The sequence below is a fragment of the Gracilinanus agilis genome, chromosome 5 (assembly GCF_016433145.1).
Source record: "Gracilinanus agilis isolate LMUSP501 chromosome 5, AgileGrace, whole genome shotgun sequence".
Taxonomy (NCBI): Eukaryota; Metazoa; Chordata; class Mammalia; order Didelphimorphia; family Didelphidae; genus Gracilinanus; species Gracilinanus agilis.
The window spans coordinates 48,507,757-48,527,124 of record NC_058134.1 but is presented as its reverse complement, the minus strand read 5'-3'; the positions used below and the strand labels follow the sequence as shown (position 1 = coordinate 48,527,124).

The following is a 19,368-nucleotide window of genomic DNA, read 5'->3' as shown; positions in this document are numbered from 1 at the left end:
GGTCTTCTCAACTGTCTTCTCAAGGGCAAGCCCACCCAGCAGAATCACAGATCCTCGGAATAGCAAAGGATGGATATCCAATAAGTCAAAAATGAAAGTCACTTGAGAAGATGACTGCTGCCATCTCTGGTAAGCTAACTGGTTTTCTTGCTATTTATATATTTCAACACCAGTCTCTTCACAATGTTGACTTCTGTGGAACTTCCTTTTTTTCCTTCCGATTACACCCCATTCAGCACTTTTTAAAAGTAGTTTTCCCATAGTAGAAATATAACATTTTCTCTGGGAAGCAATGGCTTGGATCCCCTTGGCTTTTTATTATTTAACAAAAAAAGGATATGGAGTCATTCTTCTAATTTTGAATTAGATTTTTCTCAGAGATTTTACAGTTCTGAGGCAGTTCCTCCAAAAGGTTGGCGAGAATGTCTGGAAACATGTGACATTCAACCAACTCAATTAGGTGGCCATTTTATTGTGCTGAGTAAATTTGACTTCAAAAAGCATTAGTTAAATAATTAATATGTAATAGGCATTGTGCTAAGCCTTTGATAGTGTCACAACTGTTCAAATATTCCAAGAAAAATCAGGTGTAATTCCTAGTTTACTTAGAGAGCCAAGAACCCTTGACAACTCCATCAAAGAGCACCTATTCTACCATATTCTCAACCATAATCTAAATATTCACACATACATCAAATGTATAAGGAAAAATGTTGACTGGCTATGAGTAATATGGGAGAGGTTCATCTACAAGCATGGTCAAATGAAAAAGACTTTGGGTGTGGTGTCCAGTGCCCTAAAAGTATATCCCAATTCTGCCACTTAGCTGTGTGGCCTTGGAACCCCAGTTTTGTTGCTTTCTAGCTATGTGGCCATGTAAATTCTCTGGGCCTTAGTTACCCTATATGTAAAATAAGAGAAGCCTGAAATATTGATTAGAATGTTGGCTTGGAGTCAGGATAGAACTGGGTTCATATCCCCTGACACTTACCAGTTCTAAAAAGAGAAAGATCTCAGAGTCATGTTGGAAAGTCTCAATGAGTAAGGGAACTCAGAATGTAGCTTGGGAGACCAGATGAAAGAGAGAGAGAGAGAGAGAGAGGGGGGGGGGGGGAACGAAGTACTTCCTGAGATACTGTAGGAGCATTAAGTTCTCAAAGAAGGTAAAGATTCTCATGGCCTGGACTGGGCAAAAAAATGACAATTTAGAAGAATAAGATTCAGATACTCAGAGGAGAGTAATAAGGCATTTTAAGAATAGTATTAGAGAGATAGGTAGGCAGTTCAGTGGATTGAGAGTCAGGCCTAGAGATGGGCGTTCCTAGGTTCAAATCTGGTCTCAGATGCTTCCTAGCCTTTAGCCCCATTACCTAACTCTTGCCACTCTTCTGCCTTGGAACCAAAACCTGGTATTGATTCTAACACAGAAGCTAAGGGTAAAAAAAAAAGAATAGCAATTAGCTAAGGAATAAAAGTGGAAATGGTTATGGTTTAAAAATGAGGAGATACATGACATATTGGGGAAGACACATGTTCATAATAATAGCTTATTTATTTATCGGTTTACCTAAATATTTATTTATAGGTTTACCTATATGATTTATCTCATTTGACCATCATCGTTTGCATTAGATAATAGAGCTCTTGTCACTCCTATTTTACAGATGAAGCAATGGAATTTCAGAGATCTTAAATGGCTTCTCTTAATACATGGCTCAAAAGCACTCAATGTGATATTCAAAGTTAGGGCTGGCTGCCTCCAAATCTAAGGCTTTATCTACTATATCAACCCAGGCTATGTTGGTAGGCAATGGAAAATTAAATTGAAAGTTAGAATCCACGTTCTGGAGGACACGGAGAACTTTAAAAAGGAGTTTGGACTTGGTTCAAAAGGCAACAGAGAGTCTGTGGAGATCCTTGAGCAAGGGAGTGGCATGTGACAGTGACATTTAGTATGGTGGTGGTGCCTACATAGGCTTAGCTGAAATGGGGAGAGCCTGGGACTAAGCATGCATGTACAAGGTCTCTGCCAGGCTGAATTCCTCCAGGAGCTGTGAATAAGTATGATTGCTCTTTTCTAAATATAAGTTGGCTTCCTAGGAGGAGACAATCAATGTTCTTTGGTTTCCATTCTTTTGAGACTCAGCTAGGAGAGGCTGTCCTGTGGTGCCTCTCAGAGAAGGATAGAACCATCTCCATCACTTGTATAGTTAGTAATGCTGCTGCTTATGAAAGTACTTTCTCGCTTGTGAGCAACAGGTGGGAGGAACTGAGAGTGGACATCATGGCCACACAGGATGGACAGACATTTCCTGTACAGGTGGTGAAGGTATTTCCTGAATTTTTCACCAGCAAAAGCATAGATAAAGGGATTGAGGCAGCAGTGGATGAAGGCAATTGTTTCTGTCACATTCATGGCAAGCCTCAGGTCCTTTTTCAGCTCACAACTATCAAAGAGGCCATAGAGCTTTAGAGTGTCCAGGAAGATCATTACATTGTAAGGTGTCCAGAAGAGGAAAAAGACAACTACTACCACCAATATCAGCTTGATGGTCCTTGTCTTTCTGTGGTTTTTGCAAGCAAATATTGTCCTGATGATCCCAAAGTAACAGAAGCACATGATGAGAAGTGGGACCACAAAGCCAAGGAAATTCATTTCCACATTCTTGAGCTTCGGCCAGATATGCTGGAGATCATCAGGATGATTGCTCAGACATTCTTTGTCTACTTTTTCAGTGAACATGAACTGGGGGGCTGCAACAAGGATGGCTGCTGCCCAGACACTAAGACTGACTACGACACCATGTTGGACTGTCCTGCTATTGAGGGAATTGGCCGCCAGGACTATCGCCACATATCTGTCAATGCTTATGATAGTAATAAAGAAGATGCCACTATAGTAACCGATGAAGTAGAAGGCAGTGATGAGCTTGCATAAGGCATTGTTGAAGCCTTCCTCATGTAGCAGATAGTGGGTCCAAAAGGGAAGAGTTGTGACAAAGAGAAGGTCAGATAAGGCCAGGTTGAGGAGATAAATGTCCGTGATGCTTTTATGTTTGCTGCTGTTTGTGAGGGCAAGGATGACCAGCAGGTTGCCTACCAGGCCAAAGGCGAAAACAAGGGAGTAAAGAGTAGGTAAGAAGATAATCCCAAAATCTAAGACATCCTTCTGGTCACAGCCAAAGGAAATGCCTTCATAATAGTCAAGGGTTGTTGCTTTAAGGATTGTTTCAGTCATGGTGAAGAACAGCCAGCTGAGAAAATAAAAGAATAATCACATTAGCCAGAAGAAAGAGCAGAATTATGTAATTCTGACCAAGATCCCTCTTATAACAAATCTCAAGTTAGGGCAAACTTCCTGCTTCTTCCATAGGTCCTCAAAAGTAATTGCGACAAATATACCTAGTCAAGCAAAACAAATTCCCTCACTGGTCACATCCAAAAAATGAATATCTCCTTCTGCATATCTAGCCCATTATGTGTCTCAAGTGGGGAGGTAGGGAGGGAAGGAGGGGAAATAATGCTTGGTGATTAGAAAGAATTAAAATGAGGGGAAAAAGCAATTGTGAGATCTGCCCTTCTTTTCTTTTTATGTAATCAGCATGTCCCCTTTTGTTCCACTTTTCCTGAGTGTTCTTTCTTTTTCTATATCTTAACTGGGCCCCAGCTTTCCCAGGAGGGGGACTATGTCCTATAAGTCTTCTATAATGGAGTCTCTCATTTGTTTCATCCTTTTGGTATCAAGGAAAGCAGATTCCTTGATCCTCATGGTCCTTGTAGACCATTTAACCCAAGCAGAAAGTCAAATCACATCGTTCAGGCCCTAAGATGACTTCTCCTCTATCTTTCATTTTGATCAAGTTCAACATAACTGGCCATACCTCATTTCCCTTTACTTTCCTGCTGTTGTCTATATTTTTTGACTTTTTATTTTATTAAAAACAAAATTCTTCTTTTTTATTCATATCTTTTTTTATTTCTAAAATTCTGAATACAAAAATCAGCACTTTTAACAAAGTTTAAAAATAGGGACAAAAGCAATAAAATCAATTACTACATCACCCTTTAAAATTTTTTTAAAGAGCAATTGACAGAAGACTCCATGTACTTTGTGTCTAACCTAGAGAATAATTTTGTGGGTCAAATTTCCCATGATCCCTCTTTATGCTGTGATCTTTTTTTAAAGTCAAGATCTGATCCTACCCAACATTTGGCTTTGCTTTGAGAGAGAACCTTCTGAAAAGAGATGCTTCTGCTTTCTTTCTTAACTTCCCACTCTCTCTTAACCCCTTATAATCTTACTTCTGAATCTATTATTCCAATGAAACTGCCTTCTCTAAGTTATTAGTGATCACTTACTTGCCAAATCCAATGGCCATTTTCTCAATCCTCATTCTCCTTGACCTTTATGCAGTCTTGGACATTATTGATCACCTTCTCTTACTTGATACTCTCTGCTCTTTAGATTCAAGACACCATTCACTCTTGACTCTATGACTACTCTTCTGTCTCTTTTACTAAATTCTGTTCCAGGTCACTCCTTCTGACCATGAATATCCCCTCAGAATTTTCTTTTGGGTCCTCTTCTCTTCCCCCTCTATATTACTTATTTGGTGACCTCATTAGCTCCCATGGGTTTATGCTTATGATAATGATAATAATTCTCAAATCTACCTATCCTGCCCCCAAGTCTCTGTTGACCTCCAATCTCACATCTCCAACTGCCTTTGAGATATCTCAAACAGGATGTCTAGAAGATATCTTAAACTCAATATGTCCAAAACAAAATTCATTATTTCTTTCCCTAAGTCCTCCCCCAACCTTCCCTATTATGGTAGAGGGAAACACCATGCTCCCAGTCCCCTATGCTCATATCCTAGGAATCCTTCTGGATTCCCCACTATCTCTTGCTCCCCATTTCCAAGCTATTGCCAAGGCCTGTGAATATGTTCCCCTTCTTTCCTCTAACACTGCCATCTCCCTGGTACAGGGCTCTCATCAAGTCACACTTGGACTATTTCAATTGCTGCTGGTGAGTCTGCCTGTCTCAGGATTCTCTCCACTCCAATCCACTCTCTATTTAGCCACTAAAGTGCTTTTCCTAAAGTTCAGGTCAGATTATGACCCATACTCAATAAACCCTAATGGCTCCCTATCACTTCTAGGGTCAAACACAAAATACTCCATTTGGCATTTAAATCCCTACATAGTCTAGCTTCCTCTTCCCTTTCCAGACTTTTTACACATTAACTCCTCACCCCATATTCTTTTATCCAGTGACACTGATCTCCTGGCTATTTCACATCATGACATTTTATATCTTGGTTTGGGGCATTTTCTCTAATTGTCTCCCATGGGAGAATGCTTTCCCTCCTCCACTGTGACTACTGATTTCCTTGGCTTTCTTTGAATCCCAGTTAAAATCCCATCTTTTCCTGGAAGTCTTCCCCAACTCTTAATTTCCAGTGCTTTCTTTCATAAATTATTTCCTATTTATTCTATAGGTAGCTTGCTTGTATATATTTGTTTTCTTACTGTCTCCCTCAGTAGATTTCATGTTCCTTGAGGGGAAGAAACATTTTTTGCCTCTTTTTTGGATCTCCAGTGCTTAGTCTCAACTCTGGCACATAATAGATCCTTGATAAATGTTTATTGATTGGTTTTTGGTTGATTGACACTTGGTCTTCTTGGTTTCTTTCTCTTTTCCTGAATATAACACATGCAGTTCTATCTCAGAAACTCAGCTAACAACCTTGGCCCAGATACTTCTCTGAACATTTGGTTGCCACCCTACCCCACATAACCGACACTTTTCTCCACCCTTAAATACATACACACAGAGTTGACACTTGGCTAACCAATCAGTTGCTTTTTATGCCCTGTGATTATATTAAAATTATTTAATTTTTCAGCTCTCAGAGACCAAATTGTTTCACAGTTTCTAAAATTAGGAATGAATCATTTCTTCCTGCAGGAGCCAAAGATGACCTAGTCCCTTAGTGCCTTGCAATTATCAGATATGTATTGAATTGAATTGAATATGCCTGACCGAAGGGCAGCTAGGTGGCAAAGTGGCAAGAGGACTGTGCTTGGAATCAGAAAGATTCCCCTTCCTAAGTTTAAATCTAGCCTCATATACTTAGTAGTTGCATGACTCTAGTCAAGTCACTTAATCCTGTTTGCCTCAGTTTCCTCATCTATAAGATGAGATGGAGAAGGAAATGGCAAACCATTTGTCAAAAAAAACAACAACTCCAAACCAAATAGGGTTACAAAAAGTTGGACATAATGGAAACAACTGAACAATAACAATATTGAGTCTACTTGACTTGGTCTCAAGTAAAATCCCACCTTCTTATTGGAACCCTTTCCCAAGCCCTCTTAGTTTGAGTGCTTTCCTCCTACTAGTTATTTCCTTTTTATCCTGATCATATTGTTTGTGTATTTTGCATGTGGTCTCCTCTATTAGGTTGTGAGTTCCTTGAGGACAGGGGCTGTCTTTTGCCTCCTTTTATATTCCCAGCACTTAGCACCATGCCTGGAGCATAGAAGGTGCTTAAAAATGTTTAGTTGATTTGTTTAGTGTGTTTTGAACTCTGGTCTCCCTGGGTCTGAAGTAGGTTCTTTACCTACTATGTCAATCTCTCTCACTGCAAGTTAGCGTGATAAATAAGTAGTGTGGTGAACTTAGACTCAGGAAGACCTGGGTTCATAACCTGCCTCAGATACTATCTGTTCAGTCCTTGGTAAAAAAGCAACATCTCTGTGACTCATATTCCTCATCTACAAAGTGAGAGTTTTTGATCTAATGACCTCTAAGGGTCCTTCCAACTCTGAATCTTTGATCATAAGAAATCCCTTTTAATCAGCTGAGGGCCTTATAAATGTGAGCTGATTCTATTATCTTGAGAGTTCAAGGAAAACAAACTAGGAATGTTCAAGAGAACCTGCAGGAATCTAGGCTGTGAGAGCTAGAGAAAGAGGGTAGGATAGAAAAGACTGGAAGCCTTAAATGTACTAGGGAAAATGCCTCTTAACTTTATGACATGCAAGTTCACTGAAAAGGGAGAGTCCCATTTCTGAGTTCTATAAGGAAATGATTCAAATTCATAAGAATAAGAATTGGATCCCAAATGATAATTGGTGAAAGAATTTGAACAGGCAGTGCACAAAGGAAGAAATAGAAAGTATCTCTAGCCTTATGAAAAAATGTTCCAGATCACTAATAATTAAAGAAATGCAAAATATAAAGTAACTTTGAGGATCCACTTCATCTATTAAATTGACAAAGTTAGCAAAAATGACCAATTGTGTAGGGGCTGCCCTAAAATGTGCCCCTTAATGCAGTGTTGGTAGAGCTGTATATGAGTCTAGTCATTCTGGAAAGAAATTTGGAAGTCTGCCCATGACTTCATTAAACTGTGCATTTGACTTAGCAATACTGTGTCTTCCCCATTATCGAGGCTAAACTATTGGCTGGTGCTTATATTAGTTGGAAAACCTGAAATGATTTTGGGGATAGTGAGGAAAAAGCCTTAGAAAGTCAACTCACATCAGATCTGGACATGGGAAGTTTAAGACTTATTGGGAAGTATCAGAGGAGTGGCATGGAGAGAGTGAATGAACCAGACTGTCCCTGGAGCCAGGGACCATCAAGGCTGGTATTATACCAACCAAATGTCAGTGTCCTGCCATTAAAAAAATTGTATTGTTAATTTATTTTGTAAAGCAGATCATTACCCACCCCCCAACTTATATATGTATCTCTCCTTATTTAATTCAAAAATACTTTATTTTTTCAATTACATGTAAAAATAATCATTTTAACATACATTTTCCAAAATTGTAAGATCTAAACCATCTTCCTCCCTTCCTTTCCTCTCCCCACATGGAGATCATAAGCCATTTGATCTGGGCTATACATGTATGTCATTTTCATTCTTCTAATCATTCTTTGAGTTCATTCCCTATTACCCAGTGAGATTTCAGCACAGTGGAGAGTGGTATATTTAATCAGGGCTGAGGAATTTAGAGCCCAAGTAGGGCACCTCTAACTTTTCCCTCTTTGTACTACTTCTCATGACTTTTCCATGCTCAACTTTGATCTGAAATGGGACATGCTTAGGTGGGACTAGAACACAAAACAAAGTCAGACAGATAGCCAAGAGGGGCCAAATTCAATCCCCAGTTTTGAAGCTTTTTTTTGCCTCCTGGATTAATTTTTTTTAAACCTTTAACTTCTGTGTATTGGCTCCTTGGTGGAAGAGTGGTAAGGGTGGGCAATGGGGGTCAAGTGACTTGCCCAGGGTCACACAGCTGAGAAGTGTCTGAGGCCGGATTTGAACCTAGGACCTCCTGTCTCTAGGCCTGGCTCTCACTCCACTGAGCTACCCAGCTGCCCCTCTTCTGGATTAATTTTGAATGGCTTGGGAGATATAAAGTAAGATAATAGCAGCAACAATAACTCCTATTTCTAGAGCATTATAAGATTTGGATATATGATTGCTTTCTTCAAAGTAACCTTAGGAAATCCCCTCTCTCAAGGCATTCCATCCCTCGTCTCATGTTCCTTGTGCCCAGAATGCCTTGCCTCTTTGTATCTACCTTTTCAAGACTTCAATACAGTGATACTTAGCTAGTAGATATTATTTCATTTGACCCTAAAATCAACCCTGTGAGCTAAGTGGCAGGTAGATGGTACAGTGGATAGAATGCCAGGCCAGAAGTCAGGAAGACTTGAGTTCAAATCCATATTCAGACACTTATTAGCTGGATGATCCCAGGCAAATCACTTAACCTCTGTTTGCCTCAATTTCCTCAACTGTAAAATGAAGATGATAATAGCACCTACTTCCCTAAGGTCGTTTTGGGGCTCAAATGAGCCTTTTCCCATGCAAAGGGCTTAGCTAGTAGGTGCTTAATAAATGTTAACTATTGTTATTATTAGGGCAGTGAGGTGGCACAGGGTATAAAATTCCAGATCTTGAATCAGGGTGACTCATATTCCTGAGTTCAAATCTAGCTTCAGATACTTACTAGCTGTGTGATTGTAGGTAAGTCACTTAACTCTGTTTGCTTCAGTTTCCTCAACTGTAAAAGGAAGATGCATTTACCTCTTAAGGTTGTTTTGAGAATAAAATGAGATACTAAGGGCATAGCACTTAGCATAGTGCCTGGCATATAGTAGGTGTTTAATAAGTGTTACCTATTATTATTATTATTATTATCTGTAAAATGGGGAAGATAATAGCACCTGCTTCTCAGGGTTGCTGTGAGAGTCATATGAGATAATAATTGTAAAACACTTAGCAGGATGCCTAGCACATAGTAGGTGCTATTAAACATTAGTTATTATCATTATTCCTCTTTAACAGATGGGAAAACAACTTGCAAAGGTCACACAGCTAGTAAGTGTCTTGAAGAGGGATCTGATCCAATTTCTTGACTCTGTGCCCAATGCTTTAACCTCCACAAAAAGCTGTCTCCAAAATGTGGTAAGTGACATAAAATAGGTACCAAAAATATGTTGGGAGTCGAGAAAAGGAGGGGATTAGGACCCGAGACTTGGACAGCTCCCTAGAGAAGGCACCTGTTGAAGTTGAACCTTGAATGACAGGCAGGATTTCTGGAGAAACAGAGGAGAAACTCCAAGCAGGTCCAACAAATGTCAGTCCATTATTATTCAGTAACTGTATTTCTACACACTCCCTTTTTGTTCTCTGCCTATGTCCTCAATATGGCATATCCTATTCGCTCTCCCAAACATGGTTATTTTCACAAGATGTGATTCAGTGTTTGATGGAACAATAGTTTCTTGTGTTTTGGGGATAGGATCTCCATCCTCTACCCTCGATTTCCATCCTTCTTATTCCCTCCCATTCTCCCCTTAATATTTGCTCCCTGATTTATTTTTTAAGATAGTTAGGGTTCAATGACTTATTGAAACTCTGAAATTCCCTAGTCTTTCACTAGACTCAGCTTCTAGCTCATTAAACACTTTATGTTCTCTCTCTGTGTGTTTATCAGATCTATGATCTCATTGGCATAGAGAACTGCCAGTGAAGAGTTTCCTTGAGTAATGCCTATCGGTACCTGTTCTGCAACCTACAAGAAAGGCAGCAGGGTATAATGGTTAGGCTACTGAGCTGGGAGTCAAAAAGACAGGAGTTCAAAACCTACCTCAGACATTTATTGTGTGACCCTGTGTAAGTCATGAAACTGAGCTTCAGTTTTCATCATCTGCAACATGGGAATAATAATAGCTCTTACCTGTTGTGAAGATCAAACGAGATACTGCCTAGAAAGCATTTTGTAAATCTTAAATACTATACAAATGCCAGGCAGCTTTTATTACAAGCTTAGAATGTTGCCTAGGGCACTGAGAGGCAAAAGTGATTTGCCTGGAATCAAGCCATTATTAAGTATCTGGGGCAAGATTTGAATGCTGATCTTTTTGCCTTCCAAGGCCAGCTCTCTATCTACTATCCCACATTTTTCTTGCACTCCACACAGTATAGATGTTAAAACAAACTCCAGCCCCTTGGTGCTAGCTAGCAATGCTTCTAAGCTCTCCTGACTCATTTACATCATTACTCAGCAACTCAAACAATCCTCTTCTCCTAGCTTTAGAAATGGAATCATATTCTCTTACCTTGAGGCACTTGCAAAGCAAACCTTTTTGCTGGAGAATCAGTTCCTGTTAAGAGCTCAAAGTCTGTCCAGAGGAAAGTATTTCCCTTTTCTTTCAGCTATTATATCAGTGCCTTTTGTGAAGGTGGCCAATGGGCTGTCTGCAAGGAAACATATGGTTTCCTGTGAGGTTTGTTCTCTTGAAGGGGCTCCTATCTGAGCCTTAGAAAGGTTTTGGATTCTAAGTGTGAAATAAGGCAAAAGGATGAGATGTTGGCTAGTCTTTAGGAATCAGTAGCAAGAGGCATGATGAATTGCAGTGCTGTCAAATACAAAAAGAAAAATCTATACCTGGGAATCCCCACAGGTTGCAGATTGGCTCAGAAAACCTAATGTTAATATTACCTATATTTTATTGTATTTTTACTTACTTTCTTCAATATTTCCCAATTAATTTTAATCTGCTTTGGTCCTCATTTTGTTGTGGTGTGTCCAACACATCTGACCTAGTGGCTAGAGCTCTTGACTTGGAGTTAGGAAGACCTGGGTTTGAATCCTGCCTCACCCACTAGGTGACCTTGGGCAATTCTTTCTGGGCCTTATCTTTCTGGGTCTCAGTTTTTTTCATCTGTAAAATGAGTGAATTCGACTAGATGAACTCTACATTTCCTTCCATTTCTAAATCAGTGATTGTATGATCCAAGGAAAGTTTGAGTATAAATGTTCATTTGAAGTTGGGCTGCTTCTTTTACACTACTGGTTGCTAGTTGGTCTCCTCCTCCTTCCATTTGCTTGCTGTGCCAGGGAGACCTGGATTACTTCAGGATGGGAAGGACAAGTCACTCAACCTTTCTGCACCTTGGTTTTCTCATCTATAAAATGAAGAGGTTTGAGTAAGTGGCTTTTTGGGTCCCGTCTAGCTCTATGATCCTTTCAGACTATAACTAAAGGCTCTCTGAGGTTTCCACCAAGGCGGCTCATCAGATAGAGTACTAGCCCTGGGGTCAGGAGGGCCTGAATTCAAATCTGACTAAAGATATGCTTACTAGCTGTGTGATCCTGGGCAAACCACTTAACCTGTTTGCCTCAGCTTCCTCATCTGTAAAATGAACTGGAGAAGGAAATAACAAACCACTCTAGTACTTTTGCTGAGAAAATCTCAAATGGGGTCACAAAGACTTGGACATGACCAAAAAAAAGTCATATTCTGTAACTGTCTTCTGCTCATTCAGCCTTGACATTTAGATAGCTGAGTGAAAGGGTAATAGAATTGGGCCACTATTTTTCTAAATTTCATTTATTCCACAAGTACATATATAGACTGTTCCCATAGCATTGTGCTAAGCAATATGCAGGATTCAAAGGAACAGATTAGGCTGTTGCCCTCAAGGAACAACCCTCAAGGTCTTGTTGGGAGTTCTGACCTTGAAACTTCAGTATCCTTTCTCTGTGAGGCAATGGGTATGCACATCTTCAAGGCACCTCCATCCCTAAAGACTTAAATAATGAAAATTGGTGCTTGATAAGTTCCAGATGAGTGCTTCCAAATTCAAATCCAAATGAACCTCCATATATTTAGTGTCTACTATTATCAATGAACAAGCATTCATTAAATACTTAGTATGCTCTAGTCACTTTGCTGATCACTGTGGATACAGAAATCAAAACAAAACCATCCACATCTTTATGGGTTGGTAAGATCAGAGAAGCCTTCTTGAAGAACATAAGTCTAGCATGATCTTGAAGAGTGAGTTGGGTTTTGGATAGAATTGTAGTAAACTCTAAAACCAGAGCCCAATTATTCTGCTCCATATTCCTTCCAGGTTGGTACCACATTGCTGAGGAACCTTTTTCTATTGGCAATCAGGAACTATTGAAGGTTTGAAGATGGGAGAATATAATTTACCAATCAAGTAGACATAGGCAAAGCATTTAACCACCATGAGCTTCAGTGTCCTCATTTTTAAAATGGTAATAATATAAACATAGTTCCCTCCTTACACAGCTGTTGTTTAGGAAAACCCAATCATGAAAAGAAAGTGTTTTTAAAACATTAAAGTGTAATATAAATTTCCTCTTCTATTATTATTGTTGGCCTAGAAGACTAATTCAGTAGAAGATAAAAGAATGGATTGGATACAAGAGCCACTGGGAAAAGAAAGGAAGGAAGGAAAGAAATAGGCAGGGGGCAGCTGGGTAGCTCAGTGGATTGAGAGCCAGGCCTAGAGACGGGAGGTCCTAGGTTCAAATGCAGCATCAGACATTTCCCAGCTGTGTGACCCTGGGCAAGTCACTTGACCCCCATTGCCCACCCTTACCACTCTTCCACCTAGAAGCCAATACATAGAAGTTAAGGGTTTTTTTTTTAAAAAAAAAGAAGTAGGTGTTTATATTTATATATTTATATTCTTGAATAATATTTTATTTTTAGTTCAAACATATAGAAAAAACAATTTTTACATCTTTTATTTTTTAAGTTTGAGCCAAATTCTCACCCTCTTTTTCTCCTTCTCCTCCCTCCTTGAGACAGCAAGCCATCTGATATAAATTTTACATGTGTAATACTGTTAAAATTTTTCTATATTACTCATTTGAAATAAGCACTTGTTAAGCACCTACTATGTGCCACAAATTCTGCTAATCATTTCATGAATATTATTGCATATGATTCTCACAACAACCCTAGGAGGTAGCCTCTATCATTATTCCTATTTTACAGTTGAAGAAACTGAGGTAGACACAGACTTACATGACTTGTGTAAGGTCAAACAGCTAGTAAGCATCCGAGGCCAGATGGGAGCTCAGGTCTACCTGAAGTTAGACCTAGTGCTCTGTTCATTGTACCCCGCCTAGTTCTCCTTAGAGACAAGTAATCTCTCAACATGTTTGACATTCATCACAGAGATTAAACTGTCCACAGATTGGAGTTTGCTTCCCTCTATTTTTCCTGGTAGAGAAGAACCTGGAAAATATTGTTGGTAGAAGGGTCTATATGACATTAACTGTATTTGCAGACCTAGAATGAGCAAGCAGCACTGTGGTTTAGTGGAAAGACCTCTGGATCAGGAGTCAGAAGAGCTGGATCTGAATCTGAGCTTGTGATCTTGGAGGGTCACTTTCTCTCTGTCTCTCTGTCTCTCTGTCTCTGTCTCTGTCTGTCTCTGTCTCTGTCTGTCTCTGTCTCTCTGTCTCTGTCTCTCTGTCTCTCTGTCTCTCTGTCTCTCTCTCTCTCTCTCTCTCTCTCTCTCTCTCTGTCTCTCTCTCTCCTCATCCAAAGAATAACAGGGTTGGACTATGTGATGCTTAGTGTTTGAACTCTAATGTTTATAATCCTACATATATAAGAGATATTGCTTAAGAAGAATAGGACTCAGTGACAGTATGGATATTCAGGTGAGAAAGAAGGAATCGAAGATGGTTATTTGACCACCATGCCTGTTCATTGGTTGATAGGAAAGAAAAAGGATGCTGGATAATGTCACTTTATAGAAACAGGGCTCACCGCAAAGATTTCACATAGAATTTCAGTATTATAAGGGGCCTCAAATGTTCTGTTCTCTAGACCAACTCATTTATTTTTACAGAGGAGCAGACTGAGACTGGGAGGAGTTTAAAGACCCAATGCAAGTCACATAAGTATTAAGTGACCACAGTATTACCTAGTTTAGGTCTTCTGACTTGTCCACTAAATAATGTCTCTCTACTGTCAATAAACCAATTGATATATAATCTGGGATTATATTAAAGTAGTTTTAGCATTAAACTCCATCAAAAGATGTTAAACCAGCTTATCATGGGAAGGGCATTTACTTTGATTTCTATTAAATATATTTTTCATTGATTTTTTTTTAGGATGGTTCAAAATGGAATTTAACAAATATTCATTCTCCAAAACATGGAGGAAGTGATTCAGGAAACCACTATTTTCTATATGATTCTTGAAAACAAGAAGGAATTAGCCCATGATGCAAAAATGGCATATACTTTGGGGAAAACTTCTGTCTTAGACCTGTGCCCTAGGTTTCTGGAGAACATATTTTAAAGAGTTCAGGGAAAGTATAGACAAATTCCCATAGAGTAAAACTGTATAGGAAAAGTAAGCCCCACAACCATGGGAAGCTCTCAAAAATGAAATTCTGAAGACATAAAGGGAAAAAAATCCTCATAGGAGGAAAAGGAGGTGTTATCTAAAGAGAGTTATCCAAAGAGCCTGAAATAAATGTGCTCATCAGCCAGTATTGATTTAAAAACATTCAAAACAGAAGCAAGATGGGTAGTTAGGTGGCTTAGTGGATTGAGATCTGGGCCTAGAGATGGGAGGTCCTTGGTTCAAATTTGGCCTCAGACACTTCCTAACTGTATGATCCTGAGCAAGTCACTTAACTCCCCATTGCCTAGCCCATACTGCTCTTCTGCCTTGGAACTAATACACAATATTGATTTTAAAACCGAAGGTGAGGGTTTAAAAAATAACAAACAGACGCAAGGGTAGTAATAGAGGGTGACTATAAGAATAGTAGTGTAAGGAACACTGAGGCTCAGAAAGATCTGAGATTTGATTAAGAATGATTAAGGGTAGCAAAAAGTGACATTTTAAAAGTCATATGGGGAAAGAAGAGAAAAGGAACATGGCTGATGGAAGGTAGGTTGTTATTGTTGTTTTTGTTCACCCGTGTCTGACTCTTTGTGACCCTTTTGGAGTTTTCTTGATAAAGATACTGGAGCATCTTCTCAAATTCATTTTACAGATGAGAAAACAGGCAGAGTTAAGTGACTTGCCCAAGGTCACACAGCTAGTAAGTATCTGAAGCAGTATTTGAACTTTTTTTTTTTTTACTTCAAGCCTGACACTCTTTCCACTTCACCACTTAGCTGCCCCAGAAGGTAGACCAAACAGTAATAATACATGACTAAAATAAGATGATACTATTCATTTTATTTTCCTCTAATTTTCTTAGTTAGAGAAAACAATATTTGGACTGGAAAGTATAGCACAAAATGGAATAATAGAGAATTAAAAGCAAAGGTAAATAAAGAAGCAATTAGAGAGCACTTATCTTCTCTTGATAATTGCGAATTAACTGGCCCATATGAATTATTACCTTGGGAACTAAAGCAACAGAGATATGTAACTATTGATCTTCTAATCAGGGCTGCCTAAAAGATCACCAAGAATGAGAATGGTGCTGTAGGACCAAAAGAAGGAAAAGTATTTTGGTTCTCAAAAAATGAGACAATTGAGTTAAAAAAAATAAACCCAAAACTATAGACTTGTGAGTTTGTCTTTAATTCATGAAAACTCCAGATCACATTATTAATGAGTTGATTACTGACTATTTAGAAAAGGAAGCAGTCATCACAAAGAACCAGCATGAATTTATTAAGATCAGGCCATGTCAGATTAACATCATTTCCCTCAATCAACAAACATTTATGAAGCACCTACCTGCTATGTTCCAGGCATTGTGCTAAGGCTAAGGAATTGAAAGAAAGAAAAAACACTGAATTCACATGTAAATAAATAGGTAAATATGACCTGTATTTTTGTTCATCCTTTGTTTATAAAGATGATCAATAACATCAGGGGGTGATGTTTTAACTTGCCCTTGAACTGGATTTAAGTGAGGCAGAATTTCACAAAACCCTCAGCCTCACTATCTCTTCCACAATCGTCAGTCCAGTTGCAAGACAAAAGTCAGAAAGACTGATGATGGCTCAGGATGTAGTGGATGACCTTCGGGTGTCCACGTCTGATCAAGCTATAAGTTCTCCATAATGCCTTCTTCAGTCACCTTCATGGCCTTTGGAACAAACTGTTCTCATCCACCCATTCCATCAGAGGAAGTCTTCCCATTTTTGGAGTAGATAATCCCCTAACTCACCAGTGGGTTTCAACCCTGTGGACTACCCTCAAACTGGTTTAGCCCATCTTCCAAGAAGGTTCTATAGGGATGTAGAGGCTGTTCATGCTATAGCTTCTTGGAGCCACAAGTAAGAGTTCGGTGAAAAATGAATACCAAAGGTGGATGAGCATTGGATGATCAGCAAACCTTCACATCAGAGATGCTGTGCTATTCTTCCCTGAATACCCAATACCTCCCTCCATAACCATAAGAGAGATGTCCCCTGAAGAAGATGGTATTTGAACTGAATGTCAAAGGAAGCCAGGCAATGAAGAGAGAAAGAGCTTCAGATATAGCAGATATCAAGGACAAAGGCACAATATTTGGGGATGTAGTGTCATGAACAAGGAAAAGCAAGAAGGTTAATACAAGGATCATGGAAGGAATACATCAAGAATGGTCGAGTATAGGAAGAATAGAACATTAGGGAAGGGCCAGGTTATAAAGAGCTTGAAATTTCAAACAGTAAACCTTTTATTGATACTAGTGGGAAGAGGGAGCCTCAGGAGGTTACCGAGTAGGAAGTGAGGTGGGGGCAACTATGCTTTAGGAAAATCTCCTTGGCAGCTGTGTGGAGGGTAGTTTGGAAGAGGGAGAGACTTGAGACAGAAAGACCAATCAGAAGGACATTGTAGTAGTTCAGAGGAGAGGGGATAAGGATGTGCACCTGGAAAAAAAAATGAGAGTTGAGAGTGGAGAAAAGAAGACATGTAGAAGATATGTTGTGAAGGTAGAAACAACCTGGAGTTGATTCACAGTAGGCACTTAGCAAATTTGGAATGAATGAAAAAACATTCCTTCCCATGCAAATCCTATGCCAATGACCTTGAACAGTGTCCCATTTAACAGGTTAAATATATTGCCCTGATTCTTTCTCATATTATAAATTTGCTTAGCCCAGAAACTGTTAAAGCGTGGGTCCATAGACCCCTGACCCTTTCAGGGAATCTGTAAGGTCAAAATGTTTTTCATGATAATGCTGACATTATATAATTCACACAATTAAAAATTCTTTAGGTCAATAATCTTTAAGAGTGTAAACACAGAGAGGGGTGGGGTGGGAGAAGAGTAGGCAGTGAGGTAGCTCAGCGGATAGAGAGCCAGGTCTAGAAATGGGAGGTCCTAGGTTCAAATGTGGCCCCAGACATTTCCTAGCTGTGTGACCCTGGGTAAGTCCTCCTTGCCTAGCCCTTACTGCTCTTCTGCCTTGAAACCAATACACAGTATTGATTCTAAGATGGAAGTAAGGGTTTAAAAAAAGTGTAAAAGGTCTTGAGATCAAAAAGTTTGAGAACTGTTGACTGAATCAATCAAAAGACTTTTACCAGGGGGTTGATGATATGGTTAGCATCACCTAGGTGAGTAAATAACAGAGCCACAATTGGAGCTCTCTGAGGCTGAATCCTATACTCTTTCCCCCAGACCATGGTGCCTACAACTTGGGGAAAGGAAGTGGCTTTGGTCAGCTTTGAGGTGGTTTTTCACCTCTTGGGACCTATGGATTTGTCAACATCTTGTTATAAACTTTGTGCACCCTCTTTTGGAAGGGATGCATATTGCAGCCTCAGGTCATTTCCTAAAGAACTTTCCTTTAACAACTCAAGAGGGATAAAATTGATTTTTCCGTTGGACTCGTTTTCTTCCCTCTAACCCAGGTAATTTGGAGACCACCTAAATGTATTTTCTGATGTATTATGGGTCCCAGCAAGGCATTTTGTACTTTTCTTTGGACCCTTAGTCTCTATTTTGTTTATTTTTCAGGAAGGCTATGAGCTTGGTGAACTGTGGACTTTCTGCATCACTAGAGAGACCAAGCCATCTACTTTGCCTCAGTTTGTATGATTATGGACTAGAGCTTTCCATAAACCAGCCAGGGAGGCATGATCCAATGCATTGGAGGCTTTCCCCTGGTTCTTGAAATCATTCTTGGACAAGGCTATCCTGAGGTTTGTCTATTATCACTACCTCTTAGTACCTTACCAATTTGTCTTCTTACAGTTATACATATCTGCAGCAATATCTTCTAAACAATTTTCTTTGTGCAAATGATAATAATACTGGCTAACATTTATATAATGCCTACTCTGTGCCAGGCACTGTGCTAAGTACTTTTAGAATTTTTTTTTCAATTTTAAACCCTTAACTTCTGTGTATTGACTTATAGGTGGAAGATTGGTAAGGGTAGGCAATGGGGGTCAAGTGACTTGCCCAGGGTCACACAGCTGGGAAGTGTCTGAGGCCGGATTTGAACCTAGGACCTCCTGTCTCTAGGCCTGGCTCTCAATCCACTGAGCTACCCAGCTGCCCCCTACTTTTAGAATTTTTATCTCATTTGATCCTCACAATAATCCTGCAAGGTAAACACTATACTAACCCCATTTTACTGATAAGGTTCAATGAATTACCCAGGGTCACATAGCTAGGAAGTAGCTGAGGCTGTATTTGAGCCCAGGTCTTCTTGGCTCTCCACAAGTCACCAATAAGGATGCATTCTGCAGTCTGTGTCATATCAATGGCTTTTGGAGGATAACCTGCTTTGGATCAAGGAAAGCATACCTTAGTCTCCTAAGTATGGTCCAGGCTTATCTCCTATTATTCAAATTGGTACTTGGCTCATTTTCCATCCACACCATCTGTCTAAAATAAATATGTGTATAAAATATACATATACCCCCTTAATCCATTGCCTATCCACTTGCGGGTCATGATCTGACCAATAGGAAATCTTTATCCACATTGCTTTTATGGTGTTTTAAGAGATGAATCTGGTTCTGCCAATTATTTATTATCTATGTAACCTGAGACATATTTCTTTTTACTCTTCAATTCAATAAGC

General features: G+C 39.4%; 2 protein-coding genes across 2 annotated transcripts in view; both read right to left on the bottom strand.

Moving 5' to 3' along the window:
* Positions 1-19,368, bottom strand: part of CDK6 (cyclin dependent kinase 6) — a 1,314,442-nt gene that overhangs the window by 1,128,347 nt on the left and 166,727 nt on the right. The gene's annotated exons all lie outside the window — the stretch shown is intronic.
* Positions 2,174-3,238, bottom strand: CX3CR1 (C-X3-C motif chemokine receptor 1). Its single transcript, XM_044678759.1, has one exon. It carries the CDS (start codon positions 3,236-3,238, stop codon positions 2,174-2,176), a length of 1,065 nt encoding a protein of 354 aa, XP_044534694.1.

Coding starts and splice junctions, on each gene's coding strand:
- CX3CR1 (XM_044678759.1), bottom strand. CDS start 3,238: ATGACTGAAACAATCCTTAAAGCAACAACCCTTGACTATTATGAAGGC.